We start from the raw sequence: 17824 nt of genomic DNA on the forward strand, positions 1-17824 counted from the left end.
CGCTCTAGCCAATTACAGTCGATAGATGCAGATAATAACAACGAGTCTAAGTCAGTATTTATCGACTGGTAGTAAGCATTATTCCCTTCAGATAATCTTAAGTAAGTCATACGTAGTTTCTCACGTAGTTTTTAGACATATAACTTGTAAATAGCTCGATAATATAACTTGTAGGTGTTTCAATATTTTGACACCAGAAGTATGTCATATGTCTTTGCTTTTATACAAAATAATAATTCAAACTCAGGTACACACCACAATTATTCGGTAAAACGTTTTATTTGGAAGATTTTGGACAGAATACGATGTTGTTCGTCCACATACTGTATGAACATATAAATTAATATACAATTTTACTCTCTCAACTATGTGCATCATTTCGACTTTCTTTTACTTCAACAACAATAAATATTTTTTTTCATTATTCCTTATCACACTGCATTGCACAAATCTAATCGCAACCTTTGTCCTTAACTACTAGAAACATATCTCTCTCTTTTTTTCTTTTTACAGATAATCTACTGAATATCATCACATTTTCCTTCTTCGCCCTTTAGTACCTTGAAAGTTACTTAAATCATTAACCCTTTCAGATACAAAACGTCAACGTTTCGCATCTAACAAAAATTTGGATTGATTTACCTTTCTTTATTGCTCCAACACCATTTCGTAATAATCACAAAAGAAATACGTCACAGGAGATTAAAGAAGCCTAGTAATCATCGAAGAGAAAATCAATCCAACATCTCTACGGAAGTTACGAAGTTTATTGCTGTACGAAAATGACTATTTATCTGTAGATACTGAAAGTTTTCAAGTCTTCTCTTGATAGAAGTAAGTTGTATCAACATAAGATTTCAAAAATCACATAATTTTGTTTAACAATCAGCAAATATCTTAATGGCGATTAAATATTACTTTTATGCAATAATCGGCTTAGCTCTCCAGGTTTAAAAATTAAACCTAAACTAAAAAGTAATAAGCGTGTTTACAATGTGGTTTAAAAACAATATGTCGTAATGCGTTAAACCTAAATATATTTCTATAGTGGGATATATGACGCAAAGTATTTCTCGGGTAACATGCCAAAAGTAACTCTTGTTTCTCCTCTTTTTCCAGTAACAGAGTATTAAGTATGTGACGTTTTAGCATTGAGCAAAATCTATTCATGGGTTTCGCAACGAACTATGGTTAAAAGTCGTGAGGTACAGAATTGCCCGAGCGATTTGACTGCGAAGCACCAACAATATAGACAAGGACCAGTTTTGACACTGTTTTTCGATCCCTCAAGGGTAATATATACAAAGAAAGCGCTAATTTAGATTGGTACACCATTTTCTGGACTATCCTGTATATGTTTCTGAATACAAATAAACATTTATCTTCTACCAAGGTGGTAATATCAAGGAAATTTCACTTTCTTAAAATAAGTTTTGAGCTCGTGCAAGCAGTATTGGTAATTAGTAACAGGCACAGTGTCACTAATTGTACGTTCACAGTGAATATCGTGAAAACTATATGTAAAGATGGTTATAGTTAAGTCATTCATTATTCTACAACTCCTGATAGAAATGACATCTACAGTTTCTCAGTGGTAGCTTCTTTGGCTTAAACTTCATTAAAATGGTATTGGCATTTTATTTAAAAAAAACAGTTAAAGGTTACGTAATTTTCTATCAGTTGTTAGTTATTTTCGAACCAAATAATGCATATCTCTCGTGTGTACAGGGTGATCCAACAAGAGATACCTCACTGATTTTTTATGGTAATAATATAATACGCTAAAGTGGAAGCTTAAAACTGACATTGTTGCAAGTGAAGTTTTCTCGTGTGTTCTGGCATTGTTGCAAGTGAAGTTTTCTCGTGTGTTCTGGCATTGTTGCAAACCAAGTATTTTATTTCAGTGATGTACATTTGTATCGTTAGTGTGTTATATTCCTCCCATAAGAAATATGTGGGATAGCATTTGTTTAATCACCCTATATTTCGTCTTAACTGCGTTACACCCAGACTAACTACTAAAGTTTCACAACTATATTTGAATTATTTACGTCTGGATTTTTACGGAATCAAAAGTTGTCCCAAACACAATAAATCCCAAACTTAGTATCGTTAATCTTAACAGAGTTAATTTATATTTCACATGTAAGCAGTTTTATGTGTTAAAAAAGGGTACTTACGAAGAAACGAAAGGAGATTAAACTTGAAAATAACTTTGCGATTAACATCCCAACCAACTGCCTTTTTGTAGTCATCTCTAATCACGAGAATACAATACTGTATATTATAATAGGAAACTAATATAATAATATCAAGCGGAACAATTACCGTAAGTTTCTTAATTGTTAAAAAAAGGCTAAAATATTAGGTTTATTTAATTCGTGAAAAAAACAAAAACAAATAAGAGTATAACAGTAAACAAATCACGTCAGGAAAGCAAAAAAATTAAATAAACTGATGAAAATGATTGCGAGTTATTGATGTATGCATTGTGATAGAAAAATCCCACGGCTTGCCTTGTTAAGAGATAAGCTACACAAGAGAGTTATCTGTAAAGTGCCCCCTGCGGGTATCGAAATCAGATGTTTAGCATTAAAACCTTTAGCCTCCCCCCTCCAGTGGCACAGCGGTATCTCTGCGAACTTACAGCGCTAGAAACCGGGTTTCGTCGATACCCGTGATGGGCAGAGCACAGACAGCCCATTGTGTAGCTCTGTGCTTAACTTCAAAACAAACCTAAAAATATTCAGAATTACCGCTAAGCCACCTGGGGACGACCCTAGGATTTACTTTAGGTATATAAATAAAACGTCATACACTAAATTATTATAATACATGGTAAAATGCAAATAGATAGATTTTCTAGTATATCGGCTTTTTCTAAAATAAGAAAATAAAACGTTTTTCGTTTGTTGTTGTTGTTTTTTAACTGAAATATTTACCTTTCAAGTATTGTTACTAATAGATTTATAAGCAAAATTATGTAAAATATTACAAACTGACTGTTAAAGTTGGAAAGCTTTTCTACATTCATAGAATGCTATTTTCTCAGTTTGTTTGGAAAAAATGTGTCAAGAAACACTTGCATTCTGTTGAAAAATAGAAATCGTTCCGAGTGGTCAGTCAGTGCTTCTAAAATCTGCTAATAAAATCAGTGAGTTTAACAAAATACAATCAGTTTAAAATGTTCAGCTGTTGTGCTATGTAAAGATATCTTAAAATCTAATATTTTCACTCTTGTCTGTAAAGGAATATAAACCATAATCTTATCGGAAATGTTATACTTTCACAACAAGGGTAATGTGATTTTGACACCAACCAAATAAAAACTCACTTCTCTCTGTGGAAAAACAAAACAAAATACTACTAAATCAAACCGTACTTTTCAGGATGATTTGACCGTACACTGTATGTGTGTGTTATTTATATGTGAATCGATTTTTTTATGTAGGCAAAAATATGATAAATAAACGCATGCAACAACACACAAGGACCAGAATTAAGCTGTGGGACACCTTTCTGACTGCTTTGAAATGGTATCCCACACCAACAACGAGAATAATTCACACTGTGTTTAATGAAGTAATTGAAAACACTTTTTTCGAATTTTTCGAAAGAAATTGCCGAGAATCAAATTAGAAGTACTTGCGAGAAAACACACAGTCAGAAAATCTCGCACAATCTGCCATAAAGAAGGATCTGAGGAATATCAGGCTATTACAGGACATAGAATAAGGAAAATTTGAAGATATTGTCACAAAAAGAATTGCCAAAGCGACAAAGAAAGTAGACTAAAAAATAACACAAAATAAATGGCAGAACGGTCCACTAAATCAGGGGTTCCCCAACTTTCTCAGCACAAAACCTCCCAGTAATTTCCACATCCTCACTGCAGCTCCCGGCCCAATGAATCTATAAATTCTGAATACCTTAACAGTATTGTGTATTTTCTTTCTTTGTTAAGCACCAACACACCGTCCCGACACTTCCCAGTGGACCCCAGTTTGCAAAACTCTTGCACTAAGTGAAATAAAGAAATATAAGATGTGATTAATGTGAAAGTAAATTAGAAAAGTGACGTAAAGTAAGATCAAAAACCGGATTATTAATTTCTGTACTGAAAGGAGTTAACTGATTCTCAGCTCGATGCTCATATCTGACTCACTTAGGAAGTTATTCTAGTGTAGTGACATGGACTTTTAATGTAGATAATAAGTTGACAATCAAAAACAATTGTTAACCCAACGCAATACTGAACTTCTACGTATCCAATGATTTTAAAGTTATAAGTTTAGTTTTCTGCAAGGGTCTGTGAAGTGGTTACTTAAGCCTCGAATTTTCACAATTTCGTTTACTGAGCGTATTCTGCAGTATATAAATGTCTATCAGTGCTTGTACAGCGATTTTTGTCTTCCGAATTATGAGGTACAAGTTGAATGCATAATGATAAGTAAATACTGTTTTATTAACAAGTGAAGTTTCTTATAAGTCCTTCTAAAATTAATTTGGATAACCAAAAATCTATTGATTCGTCCGTAAGTATTAAGTGTGTGATCAAGTAACATGTACAAGTATAATACAGAGCCTTATCACTGCTATTAACCTTAGGCATGGCTACCTAGCAGTAACATTCGTTTCTGGTATTAATATAAGTTATTAACATTGCCTTTACTATCGAAAAGTTATCACTGACATTAATTTTTAACATTTGATAATTATTAATATTATAAACTCTGGCACTTGATACATAAGAACATTACCTTGGATATGAATATCTACGAACAGCATGAACCTTTAGAGTTTAATACTTGTTAAAAATTGTCATGGTCAGGTGTAAACAACAGTTATAACCTTATAATATTTGTTTTATAATTAACAACATTATCTTGGAAACGGTCATGGAAACGTTTTCAACAGTATTAGACTCAGACTTTGGTACTTAGCAGTGTATTTAAACTCTGGTGTTGATAAATAACAGCAGTGTTTAACATTTAGAAACAGTGTTTGATATTTAATCTCTGGCTGGGAAGCGTATTAACAGTTTCGTCTCTGACAAAGTTAAATTTCAATGAGATCAGAGTCTGAGATGCAAACAAAGCAATTTTCAGCTTTAGTTTTTAGAGAATCTTGCTACTTCGGAAAACGCAAAAAAAGAGAAGAAAAAAAAACAATTACAGAAACTACTACAGACCTAACCACTCTATTTAAATTAACACCATAAATTAAGCAAGTAATATGCCTTTGATGACATAATGTTAATAACAGTTCGATGGTTCACAGGACACTGTATACTTTAATTCACCAATTGGTGACACAAATCTAGTACTGATTTGACTATTATAATATTTTGTTATAGGAATACAAAATAGAATCAAGAATACAAAATCTAAAAATCTAAGAATAACTCTTAACCTTTTCACTGTCTGATGATAATGCAAAACGAATTTAACCTTAATGCATCCTCCGCCTCAGTCCCCTAGCAATAATGAATCTGTTTGGTGCTCCAATTCTACGCCCACCATTGGGGCACATTCCAACACTGAAGTGAAACATTTTGATACCTGCTACCAGCAATACGACACTTGAGACGACTTGAAGGAGACAGTTCGTACCTGTAATGGAGTACAGGAAACGGCTTCCACATTACCTACCTGAAGAAACCAGTTCTCCTATTAGCTTCTTGCAGAACACTATCCGCTCTAGATGCCAGAATTACAGTAGAGGAGATACACCTCATATAATCCACACAACATTCATAATGGATGGCCATTTCTACATTACCTTCTTGAAAATTACTAACTGAAGTACAATGTACATCACAATCACCTGCACACTAAACACCAGTAAAATAATACAGGAGATAGCCAATCAGGTTATTAGCCAGCATATAAAAATCCCCACGTTAACGAACTCCACTACAATACACGTGATAATATCCACAACATATACCTGTTGTTTGTTACAATACATATCATCCACTCGCACATGAAAGTCCCCATATTATCTATCTGCAGTACAGTACACGTGGTAGCATCCACACACACACACACTGTTCCAGCTGTATGTTACATGAGACAGTCTCTATCTTGCACGTGTGATTCTGCGCTCTGCATTCCAGGAATACAAAGGAGAAAACCTACACAGCGCAGGAGACAGTCCCCAAAATAACAAGCTGAAATCATGTACATTACATGTAAAATCCTCACCTCATTTCACTGCAATACAGTATTTCAACCATCAGTTAATTTCCACACCATTACCTACAGGATAAAATCCAAAAACTAGCTAGCTACCTGCAATATAGCAAGAATAACAGTCCGCAATATTGTCACTTGCTCTTCATACTGCTCATTTTATAACTTTACAGGAGACAGTCCCCAAAATAACAAGCTGAAATCATGTACATTACATGTAAAATCCTCACATCATTTCTTTGCAATACAGTATTTTAACCATCAGTTAATTTCCACACCATTACCTACAGGATAAAATCCAAAAACTAGCTAGCTACCTGCAATATAGCAAGAATAACAGTCCGCAATATTGTCACTTGCTCTTCATACTGCTCATTTTATAACTTTACAGGAGACAGTCCCCATAGTTTGTAGGTAACATTTCTTAGATAAGCTGCTTTCAAATACCAGTCCTCCAAATGCTATTGATTTCATATCGTGAATTCATATCGTATTTCCCGAAGGATTTACGAACTTAATAATTTACTTTGAAAACTTATTCTGATTTACATGTAATTATTCATTCTGACTTACATGTTAGAATATAACTAACATATAATAACAACATTATTATATTCAAAACAAAGAACATTAACTTTAGACGGTTATCTTTACATCTCTGAAAAACTTTCTTTAAAACTGGTAGGGAATAACTTCAATAAACCTTTCAACAATCAAGCGTCTTGTATAAAGATATGCAAAATAGCAGTCAATATTTGGAAAAATACTTGTGACTTTATATATGATTTAGGATTTTCACCCTATCATGAAATTCATGACTGCTCCATGGACATCACTTACTGTTACAATATACTGATGTTTGGTGACACATACATACATACATATATAATAAACTGTAAAATAACGATGTATATATTATGTTATTAATGACTTACGCAGATATTTTATGTACAAACATATCAAGTTCACTCTCCAAAGACCCTACTCGCCGATGGCTATTCATCGTACAAGTTGGTCAATATAGAACATTACTTCTTTTCATTTTTTAATATTTGTATAAATATGCCGACTGTGGTATGTTTCCTTACATTAAAGTAGCTCTATGTACATTCTAAAACAAGGAAAAGTAGTCTTAGCTGAAGTGTTACATTTAACTCCTCGACGTTATTCTTTGGCTGAATATATACACGGTGTGATTAATGCTGAGCAGATCTCCTTATTCAATTTGTTCAGTTTGGAAATAGTTTTCTTGCTTTCGTACAGAAGCAGACGTTACGAATTTATCATGATACAGAAAAAAAGTAGTCATACTTCTTTCGGTTTTCTATTATCTTTAAAAACTAGACGAGTGGCTGTTTGAAACAAAACTTTCTAGCGATCTTGGCTTACCAACTGAACTTATTTTAACATCATTTTACCCACTGTAACCTTTCACTGTACATAAAACATTAATACACAACTTTCTGCCCTTAGCTGAGTAAGAAAGAAGTATCGGAAACTTTTCTGAAAAGATCTGCCTTTCGCATATAAAAAGTTAATTTCAATACCTTTGTTTCCGAGAAATGCTAAGTAACTAAACAGCAGCAAACACACGACTCAATACACTGTCAATAAAAAAAAAAATGTTTTCCACAGTAATGTTTAAATAAAGTTTCATAGATAGCTAAGTATAATTATTATTCAAGTTGTCGTGGGACAGAGTAATGCTTAATTATTTACATAATTAATTACAGTTGTTTTTTTCCTTTTGTACCAAAAACATGAGGACAAATAAACATTGACAGAATGAACACTCGACGACTGATGTTCCAAGGTACTATAAGTCGAGGTGATAGTATTTGATCCATAACTGGGGTTCAGTAGAAAAGAATTTTTTCGGCATGAAGCAGAATTTTTAAATTTGGTCCCTTGTACCTCTTTCTCTCTATACGGGATCGTTGTTTAGTGATTATTAAATTATTACGAAACCTTTGTGTGAAAATCGCACATGTATATAGTAATTGGTATATAAATATATCTTTGCCGATAACAACCTTCAAACACAACGGTTGTCTAATATTTGGGAACATCAGGAACTTTGTTCTGAGTTTAAATATTATTTGTAATTTAAAGAAAGCCAACGTATAAAGCACTTATATCTTCTTTTTTTTTTCACTATCAATGTTTTAGGCTCTTTCAATTAAGTGTCATTAAGCTCTTAAAATCGAGTGCTGATAACGAACATAAAACTTGTTACATTCCAAACATGAAAATGGACATTCAGTCATGACTCAACTGGAGTAGTTTGTTCCTCTTCCTCACTTAATTTTTCTTTCAAATAACTGGACACAGGGCAAGGCTGACCGTTTTCCGTGAGGGACGTCATAAGTTCTTCAGCACTGACCGGGGCCAATTTGACATTGGGAGGAGACAAGGGGGAGTACAGATCAAAGTCGTAAAGTGCCATATCTATATCACCAAATATTTCATCCCCAGAACTAGAGCTGGACGTGGCTCCGGGGGTTGGGCTTGAAGAAGGAGTTGAGTAACGGAAGTTCAGAGTTGGCAGTTCTGACGTAGGGCTGCTTGTAGCAGGGAGGAGCATATGTAAGGACGTCTCCGGGGTACTGGATGATTCGCTAGGTGTTCGTACAGTTTCAGCCACGCTGTCAGTTGTAGAGCTGCCTCTGTTTCTTTCAGCAAACTGACAGTCCTCGGAGGAATCAAACGCTGGTTCTGGTGGTAAAACACTAGTGGCTGTACTGGTTGATAAGGAACTGAAGTTTAATACTGAGCTCCAGTTCAAGCTAGTCAGTCTGTCGCTGTCGTCATTCCATAAGGCACCGGAATCAAGACGATCGCACGCTGTCTTTACAAAAGGGGTTATTCTTCCGGATGCAGAGTCGAACTCCATCAGGTATCTGTCGTATTCTTCACTCAGTTCGTCACTACTCTGCTTGTAGACTCCTTCCGCTAAAGTACACGACTTAGAAACATAGCTATTTTCTATGGAGCTAGTCTGTGACTTATGATTAAGTTGGTCTTCCGTCTGAGATGATGGCTTATACTGGTAAGCATTTAGCAGGGATTTCAATGGGTAACTACTAACAGCATCAGGGTTAGGCTGCTCTGTGTCAGAAAGGCATCTTTGGATGGGTTTGGAGTCCCCGACAGAGTTGAATGTGTTCCCCGAATACCCTTCAAACGTAGTTTGGCTCGGAACGGGTGGTGGGTCAAGGGTCATGACCTGCGGGTTTAGAGGTGCCAAGAACAAGTGACTATTAGGAGCATAGTTCATTTTTATCCCTTCCTGTTCACATTCTCTTTGGATTTTCCGCAGAGTATTATAGATGAGAACGGACCGTCTCAGACTAAGAGTCTGTCGAAGTCTGTTGAGTTTACAAACACTGATATTAAACACTGACTGACGCTGGGTGAAATAGAGTGAGGTGGGCGTTTCACACTCTTTGTCGTCTTCATACTTCCGTTTGACACCGCGGGCTTGGGAATCACACAACATGGTATCTACATCTACATCGAGCGTCTGGGTTTTCTACAGAAGACAGAAAAAACAACTACATTTAATTATTTTATTTTATCTATCCTAATTCATGATCATTTATGAAAAAAAATGCATACGAAACGTTCAATAAGAATTCATTTCTTTCTTTATTAAATCTCTGTTTACAAATGGTGTATTTAAAGATAATATCACCCAGGAAAACTGGAAAGGCTTATGTTAAACATGCTAAGCGTATAGTGTTTAATATCAAAGAAATAAAAGAACGTTTCTGTCTCCTGTTTGTGCAAATATAAAGACCAAATGCTAGTTTTAAGATATGAACAATGAGCTATAGAAAACCCAGCAATCATAGAGTGGAGTGTGGAATATTCAGTATTGTCCATCATTAGCTTATACATATATAGTTAAAGATAACATGACATTTGATTATAATTTTAACCAAACGCTATTTATAAGTTACCCATAACAGATATTAATAAAAAAACGTAAACTGAAACTTCACTATTTTTAACTATTACAAAACTAACCACAATATTAAAAGTGATTATAGGCTTTAGCTCTACGATCCAATTTCCAAAAAGAAAAAAAAATCTAGGTTATAATGAATGCCTTTTTTTCCTAACAATCAATAGACTGTTAGATAAAATAGTTCTTCATATAAAATATGCATTATAGTTTCAACTTACAATGAACTCGAAAAAATACAAATTTGACTTGCTTGTAAGAACTAAACGTACAAGATCACTTATATGCATAAGTAAAAAACAAAAAAAACAGTAGTGTCACGTGCAGCACTTGACCAATTGAGAGCCAGTCTGCACTACTAAAATTAGAGTAGTATACATGCTACTACTAAAATAAGAAAGAAAGGTTAAACGTAGCTGAAGGAAATCGATTGGTGAAGCTAAAGCTTTGTTGGTTTAGTGAGAATATTGTACTGTGCTAAAGCTTTGTTGGTTTAGTGAGAATATTGTACTGTGCTAAAGCTTTGTTGGTTTAGTGAGAATATTGTACTGTGTTAAAGCTTTGTTGGTTTAGTGAGAATACTATACTGTAATAGCTATTTCTGAACAATTTCTAAATGATACTATTCTGTCTGAGGTTCTTGTTCATTATGAGTGTAATGAAAATGACTGTACATTGACATCGCAATACTTCAGAAAAGTAGAAAATATTTCATTTAAGATATATAAAGTGGATTTAGTGAAATACGATTTCATACTTGTTTCTCCACCTTCGAATTGTTATTGAGGGATTTGAAAGTAAATCCTGTTTCGCTATATACAGATGAAATCTCTGAGAATGTTAAAACAAATACAACTAGTATAACTTTATCAAACCTAAACAGGTATATTTTTGTGAAAAAGTCGTACAAGTTAACGAAAGAAGAATGTGAAGCTATCACATGTCTTAGTGAAAACAGTGAACTAATTATCACAAAACTGATATACGAAACAAGGTAGTGAAATACGCAAGAAAGTTCATAGCAATACTAAACTTAAAATAAACTGAATAAGGATCTCACTTCGACAAGAGAAATAAAATTAGATATCTGTTGAAGTTAAAGAAGGATAACATAATATCAGACTAGGGGGTTTGAATACCGGTGTCACGTATAGCCTACAGAATATCCAGGAATACAACATTCCTGTTAGACCAAAAGTATCGAATATCACTACTGACAATCATGAATTATTAAGCGTTTTAATCAAATTCACGTTTCGACGATGACTTTCGCATGGCCAGATTTGACGTTGTTAATTTGTTGAATTTCGTGCAAAGTTACTCGAAGGGTATCTGGGCTAGCCGTCCCTAATTTAGAAATGATAGACTAATGGAAAGGCAGCTGGTCAACACCATCCACAGCCAATTCTTGAGCTATTCTAATCGAATAATGGGATTGACCGTCACATTATAACAACCCCAAGACTGAACGGGCGAGCATGCTTGGTGAAGGAATTCGAACCCAAAGATTGCAAGTCGAGCGCCCTAATCGCCACGCCATGCCAGATCGCTATAACGCTCATTCATTGTACAATAACATTCACTTGGAAGAAACTATAGTGTAATACAGGTTATTTAGGAGAGAATACCGTAAACGGAGTATCTAAATATGGTGTTCAAAGCTAATACCATATGTTGTAAAATAATGTCACTTCATTTTCAATAGGTACATAAACCATCGTATAAATGTCCCCACCCCAGTGGCACAGCGGCATGTCTGCTGACTTACAACGCTAGAAACCGAGTTTCGATATCCGTGGTGGGCAGAGCACAGATAGCCCATTCTGCAGCTTTGTGCTTAACTACAAACAAACGTATTCGTTGTATATGTCGCAGAAAGATTACTGAAGTGTGGCTTTGTGTGGATCAACAATAAAAAAAAATACAGAAAATTATAAGTAGAACGTGTCCTCAAATGAAATTACCGATTTTTGTTTTTAGTTTTGGAATAGAATTCAAGAACTGAAAAGACAGGCGCTTCATTGTGTATAAATTTAAAAGAACATACACAGCATAGACCGACTTGGGTTTCTTCCTGTATCTAATTGGAGGTTTATTGTGATGATCTTAGTATGTTAAGTAGAGATCTGCAATTAGGGATAAGAAAAGCGTTAGGTTCAATCCCCCCCCAACAGTCTTCACCCCCCCTCAACAATTTCCCATTTATGGAATTTTCAAGATTCACACTTATAGTGTAGTCGAACCGTTTGAACAGAAGAGTTGCATCTTAGTGGACGAGATCGTCATGTATATACTGCATGTCATATCACATGTTGCACAATCTTAAAATGAACTTCAACCCTCTCTATCTCGAAAAGAAGAGGCCTAAACTAGCAAAGTGTCATTCCTCGTGCATGAATGTGTTTAAGCTAAAGGTACCGGAAAATAACGATATATATATATACACATACACACTGCATGTGTATCCCCTGAAAAAAATCTTGAATAGAAAAATAAGACGAACTAAGAGCTTTGCCACTATACCGAACTTTGCAGCGACGACCTTACACGTGCTTTCTCGTAAAAAGTATGAACTCCCAAAAGAATCTACCAGAAACGCACATTGTCAAACGCTGTTGTATCTATACCTTATAAACATATTTACCCACTACAGTTTACCTCGTGTGTCAACAAGTCTACATTTTGTAACTGTTCACGTGTAACGCAATTAAACATATCACAGTTTTTATCATTGAAGGGCTCATACGTTAGCAAATTAATCACCTATCAACCTTATAAGTTAATGCACGAAAAACACAAAAAAGCGTACAGAGGGCGCTGTTCACGACCTATAGTAACAATTTGCATATTCAATCCCCGATGACCTTTAACTACGCAGGTTAATAAAAGCCTTGACCCGCTTATTGTAATGTCATAGCATTCAAGCAAAATATTATTTAAGAAAAGTCAGACATTCGTTTTGTTTTTTCTTGTTGTTTTTTCGGTTCACACGTTTTGATTAACTTTGAGGTGTAGCATGTGCTGCAAGGGTTGACGGTAATTCCAAGATGTTGTAGTACAAACAATGGAGCTGGTTATGGAAAATTGTCACTTCTGGGTAAAACATTATGGCGAAAATAATATACGTAGTGATGTTAAAATATAATTCATCCATATCAACTGGTGATAAGAAAAGGGGCTTTTATATCTGTGTAACTAGTGAAATGATTCTCGGAACGTTTAATGTGGTTCTTGAAGTGCCAAGAAACGCCATCTTAGAATCTGTTCGTTGTAATTTAGTTAAGCAGTATTTCAGCTTTTTGTGTGCGTTTGAAATGGTGAGACGTTTAACGACATACAGTTAGAGCTAATTCTCGGCGTATAAAACCTTAGTTTATTGCTACTGACAGCTTCAAACCGACACTATACTTACTGCTGATGAAAGCAATGAGACGAAGAATGCGTCACAGTTATTTCAACATGGTAGGCTTTCGTCAAAACCATATCCATCTTTCGTCAATCTCCAAGAATAAGCTAGAAGATAATAAAAATGTTTGCGTTTTGTTTGAATAGGAGCAACAAACGTATGATGTTTAAGGATGAACACATTTCTGAAACGTCTTAAAATGTAGGAAAAGTTGCTTGAATCTAAGAGCTTAACCTTCTGGTTTAGTTGGTTAACGTGTTAAGCAAATCTAACCGTGCTTCGCTCACCGCAGTATTAAAATACGATTTTTACCTTTATAAGCCTGCAAACTTATCACTGAGCCAACAGGGGCACGGCGATTTTACAGGCAATGTATGGAATGAACAAACAAAAAGTAGTGAACGGTATATTGCACTTTTATATGAAATACAGTAATTTGATATGTTCATACATTACGATGTTGCTTTGACAGTAATGAAATAAATGTTAGTTTGTAAATATAAAATATTGTATCATTCCTGAATTAATATTAAGAGGTAGTACAAGAACTGTTTGCCTGATTTCAGAGATCAGTTCTGTCGAAGTCTCTGAAGGGCCTAACTCTGTTGGTAGTGTTAACAACCATTGTGATTCAGTGCATTCACATCAACATTCAACCTAAGATTAGCTAGGCAAAACAACTCATGAAGTTACCACAATTTTAAGAACCCATGAGCGAAGGCTAAAAGGAATATGTTATAATCTGTCATATATACTGCCGACGAGGCCTTTTAACCAATATCAGGGTTCATCACGCCGAATGGAATACAATAGACACAGTAATATTTAGGCACTATGCATATATATACTGTATCGTCAATTTTTATGAACAACAACTGGTATGGTGTGAAGCAGATTAACGAAGCACAACATTTATTTATAATTCAGAACCAATATCTACTTTTTCTATATTTTGTTAAACCCTACTATACATATATTATTTACTTTAACTCAACCTAACAAAAAAATAAACTTTAATTGCAATCCCATACGTTCAATTTTTCATATTTTTCAGTTTGAATAAAGAAATTTCAATGTCGTTTTATTAACGTTCAATTTTTCATATTTTTCAGTTTGAATAAAGAAATTTCAATGTCGTTTTATTAACGTTCAATTTTTCATATTTTTCAGTTTGAATAAAGAAATTTCAATGTCGTTTTATTAACGTTCAATTTTTCATATTTTTCAGTTTGAATAAAAAAATTTCAATGTCGTTTTATTAAGTAATCTTTCGGAGAAAAGTTTATTTTCTTTCTCACTGAGAATTTCAGTCTTAGCAGTATCTCAGTTTGCTAAAAACAACAACTTGCATTTTACATATAATAACAGTCAACATTTTCCTCATTATGAACTGGCTCTAATAAACTCTTTATTATGTGTGTCACAAAAACTTTGATAATTAAATGAATTAGATTTAATTATAATAATTCTAATATTAATCCAGTCTATAATAAAATAAATTTATAATCTATAACCTAATAGATATTTTATCCTATATTTTGTTAAATCATACGATACATTAGTTATCGAAGTTAGGACTGCGTTTCTGTTTCATATAGATATTTTGAACCTTTCTAGAATTAATCGGATGATATTTTTGATGTATTTTATTTCGTATAGTATGCTTAAACTAGATGAGAAGTATCCTATTCGATCATGTCACTAAAGCAAATATATCTTATATTCCGGCGAAGATTATAAAACAGTTCAACAGTTACTCTATCCCCCATATCAGTTTTTATAAAATTGAAATATTGAAAAATTACAACTTTGACCCGAAAGTTCGCCACTGGAATTGTAAGAACTAAAGTAGTTTGTTAATTTATTTACGCTTTACAAGTTTTATAAATCATGCGAGGGGAAGTTTGTTTGTTGTTAAGCGCAAAGCTACACACAGTTGTCTAATTGTGCTCTTCTCACTGCCGGTATCGAAACCCGGTTCATAAGCCCTCGTCTTACCGCTGAGTCACCCGGGGCTCGCGCGAGAATAAGAGAAAGTAACTATGTCCATTTTTAGCTTTCTAAACAACGTCTTGTGTTATTCACATGTTTAAAATTACCATCCATTCCTAGCAAATATGGAGGAATACGTAAAAAAAAAACGACATATTTTAAAGAAATTTCACTAAGAACTCCAACCACACCACCAAAGAACGGTTCCTAATTCGCTCCTGAAGAAGAACCTTTTACGAAAGCTCTTATGATATCAGATTTCTTGAATTGTACTTATCTACTCTTTTTACCCAATCAACAGACCTATAGATTCACAACTTGTTCAATCAGATAAAACTCGACAATCAAACAATTTCTCCGCTTGCTTGGAGTAACTACACCATTGTTCAGTCAGATAAAACTCGACAATCAAACAATTTCTCCGCTTGCTTGGAGTAACTACACCATTGTTCAGTCAGATAAAACTCGACAATCAAACAATTTCTCCGCTTGCTTGGAGTAACTACACCATTGTTCAGTCAGATAAAACTCGACAATCAAACAATTTCTCCGCTTGCTTGGAGTAACTACACCAACAGTAGACATCTAAGAAGATGAACACCACCCCACCACATAAACTACCCAGATGATATCCAGCCAGTGGTTGATTGATATCCGCCATATAGCCTATGGCCCTAGAATAGATTTCCGAATGTCTATAACAGGTACAACAATACAAACAGGAATTTAAGAAAATACTGAATGCATCTCGATATTATTAATCAAAATATAGTGATCTTATATCGAGCTCCAACGATAAGAGGTTGGTGGTCGTCACTAACACCATTGGGTGAAACAACATGATCAATTAAGCCTGTGTTTCCCCAAAGTGTGCCCCCAGTGTGTATGATATCTCGGGGGGGGGGGTATTTTTCGTTAATGAGAAGTAATTACAAGTAATTACTACAAGACGTGTAATATTTTAATGTGTATCCATAGAATTATATCTCGTCACATAACTCACATTTTCAATCATTTAAAGAAAAGAGGGGGGAGCAATAAACCATATTTTTTAAAGGGGGCGTGGATGACAAAAGTTTGGGAAACGCTGAATTAAGTTTTCAGACTGAATCTGCACAAAGCATGATACTTTCTACTGCAAGTATCAGTGATGTAGCGCTCTTAAAAATAGAAACTGCCTATATTCAATATCTGCCTCTAACATACACTGTACATGTTTAATTCCGTGCATGAATATTAATAGAAACAAACAACACATTAGCTCTGCGTCTACACTTTTCCGGTGCTGTGTTATCAAAGTTAGGAGAAAATATCAAAACCGTTTTTATATCACATCTGTTACCGGAATTAGCGCAAAGATAATTTGAATTTTCTAGAGAAGCCCTTGTGTACAGAAATATAAAACTCGTGAAACAATCAATTGAATACAGCTCAAAGGTAATTAAAAGCCCATCAAAGGCACTACAAACTATCGTACATAAAAACTGAACCAGCCTGACTTGGTGTTAACGTACCGGACTGCAGATCAGCGAATACATGGTTCGCGTCCCGTTACCGTGAAATCACTTTCCGCAGTTTGGGACCGTGGGTGCGTTATAAAAGTGACGGTCAAATCTCATTATTCGATTAAAGTAGCCCAAGCGTTCCAGTGTGTGCTGTTGGCTAGCTGCAATCAACCAGTTCGCCCCCCAGTGGCATGTCTGCGGACTTACAACGCTAGAATCCGGGTTTCGATACCCTTGGTGGGCCGAGCACAGATAGCCCATTGTGTAGCTTTGTGCTTAATTACAAACAAACAGTTCAGAATTAGGTATGACTAGCACTGATAGCCCTTTGTGCGAATATCCGAAACAAAACAAACTGAAAATAAAAATGTGTTTATCGAAACTTTCCGCCAAATAGCAGAATTCTCCACTACCATGTAGATCTTATAACAAAATTACAGATAAATGTTTATCAAATTAAAAAAACAGTTCCTACAATCGTACACGTAAATCTTAAATTCTGCATACTAAGGTGTTTGAAAAAGTTTTTAACGTTTATAGCAAGCCAATTCACCTGCCTTCTTTAAACTTTTATTGTTACTTATCATTAGTGCAAGCCAATTCACCTGCCTTTTTCCACTAACGATAAGTAACAATAAACGTTTAAAAAGGCAGGTGAATTGGCTTGCACTAACGATAAGTAACAATAAACGTTTAAAGAGGCAGGTGAATTGGCTTGCACTAACGATAAGTAACAATAAAAGTTCAAGAGGCAGATGAA

General features: G+C 34.7%; 1 protein-coding gene across 3 annotated transcripts in view; it reads right to left on the bottom strand.

The window, feature by feature from the left end:
- Nucleotides 1-260: 260 nt before the first annotated feature.
- Nucleotides 261-17824, bottom strand: part of LOC106458682 (uncharacterized serine-rich protein C215.13-like) — a 47518-nt gene continuing 29954 nt past the window's right edge. Inside the window, exons 2-3 of one of the 3 annotated variants that reach the window (XM_022384946.1) lie at nt 13574-13674; nt 261-9726 (exon numbers count right to left, since the gene is read on the bottom strand). In XM_022384946.1, the coding sequence (XP_022240654.1) occupies nt 8458-9693 (1236 nt within the window). In that variant the 5' untranslated portion in view covers nt 9694-9726; nt 13574-13674 and the 3' untranslated portion in view covers nt 261-8457. Of the gene's footprint in view, nt 9749-13573; nt 13675-17824 lie in introns of all 3 variants that reach the window. The other 2 variants (XM_022384947.1, XM_013918213.2) reach the window with 2 other exon arrangements.

Source organism: Limulus polyphemus, unplaced genomic scaffold, assembly GCF_000517525.1.
Source record: "Limulus polyphemus unplaced genomic scaffold, Limulus_polyphemus-2.1.2 Scaffold500, whole genome shotgun sequence".
In the NCBI taxonomy this organism is placed as follows: Eukaryota; Metazoa; Arthropoda; class Merostomata; order Xiphosura; family Limulidae; genus Limulus; species Limulus polyphemus.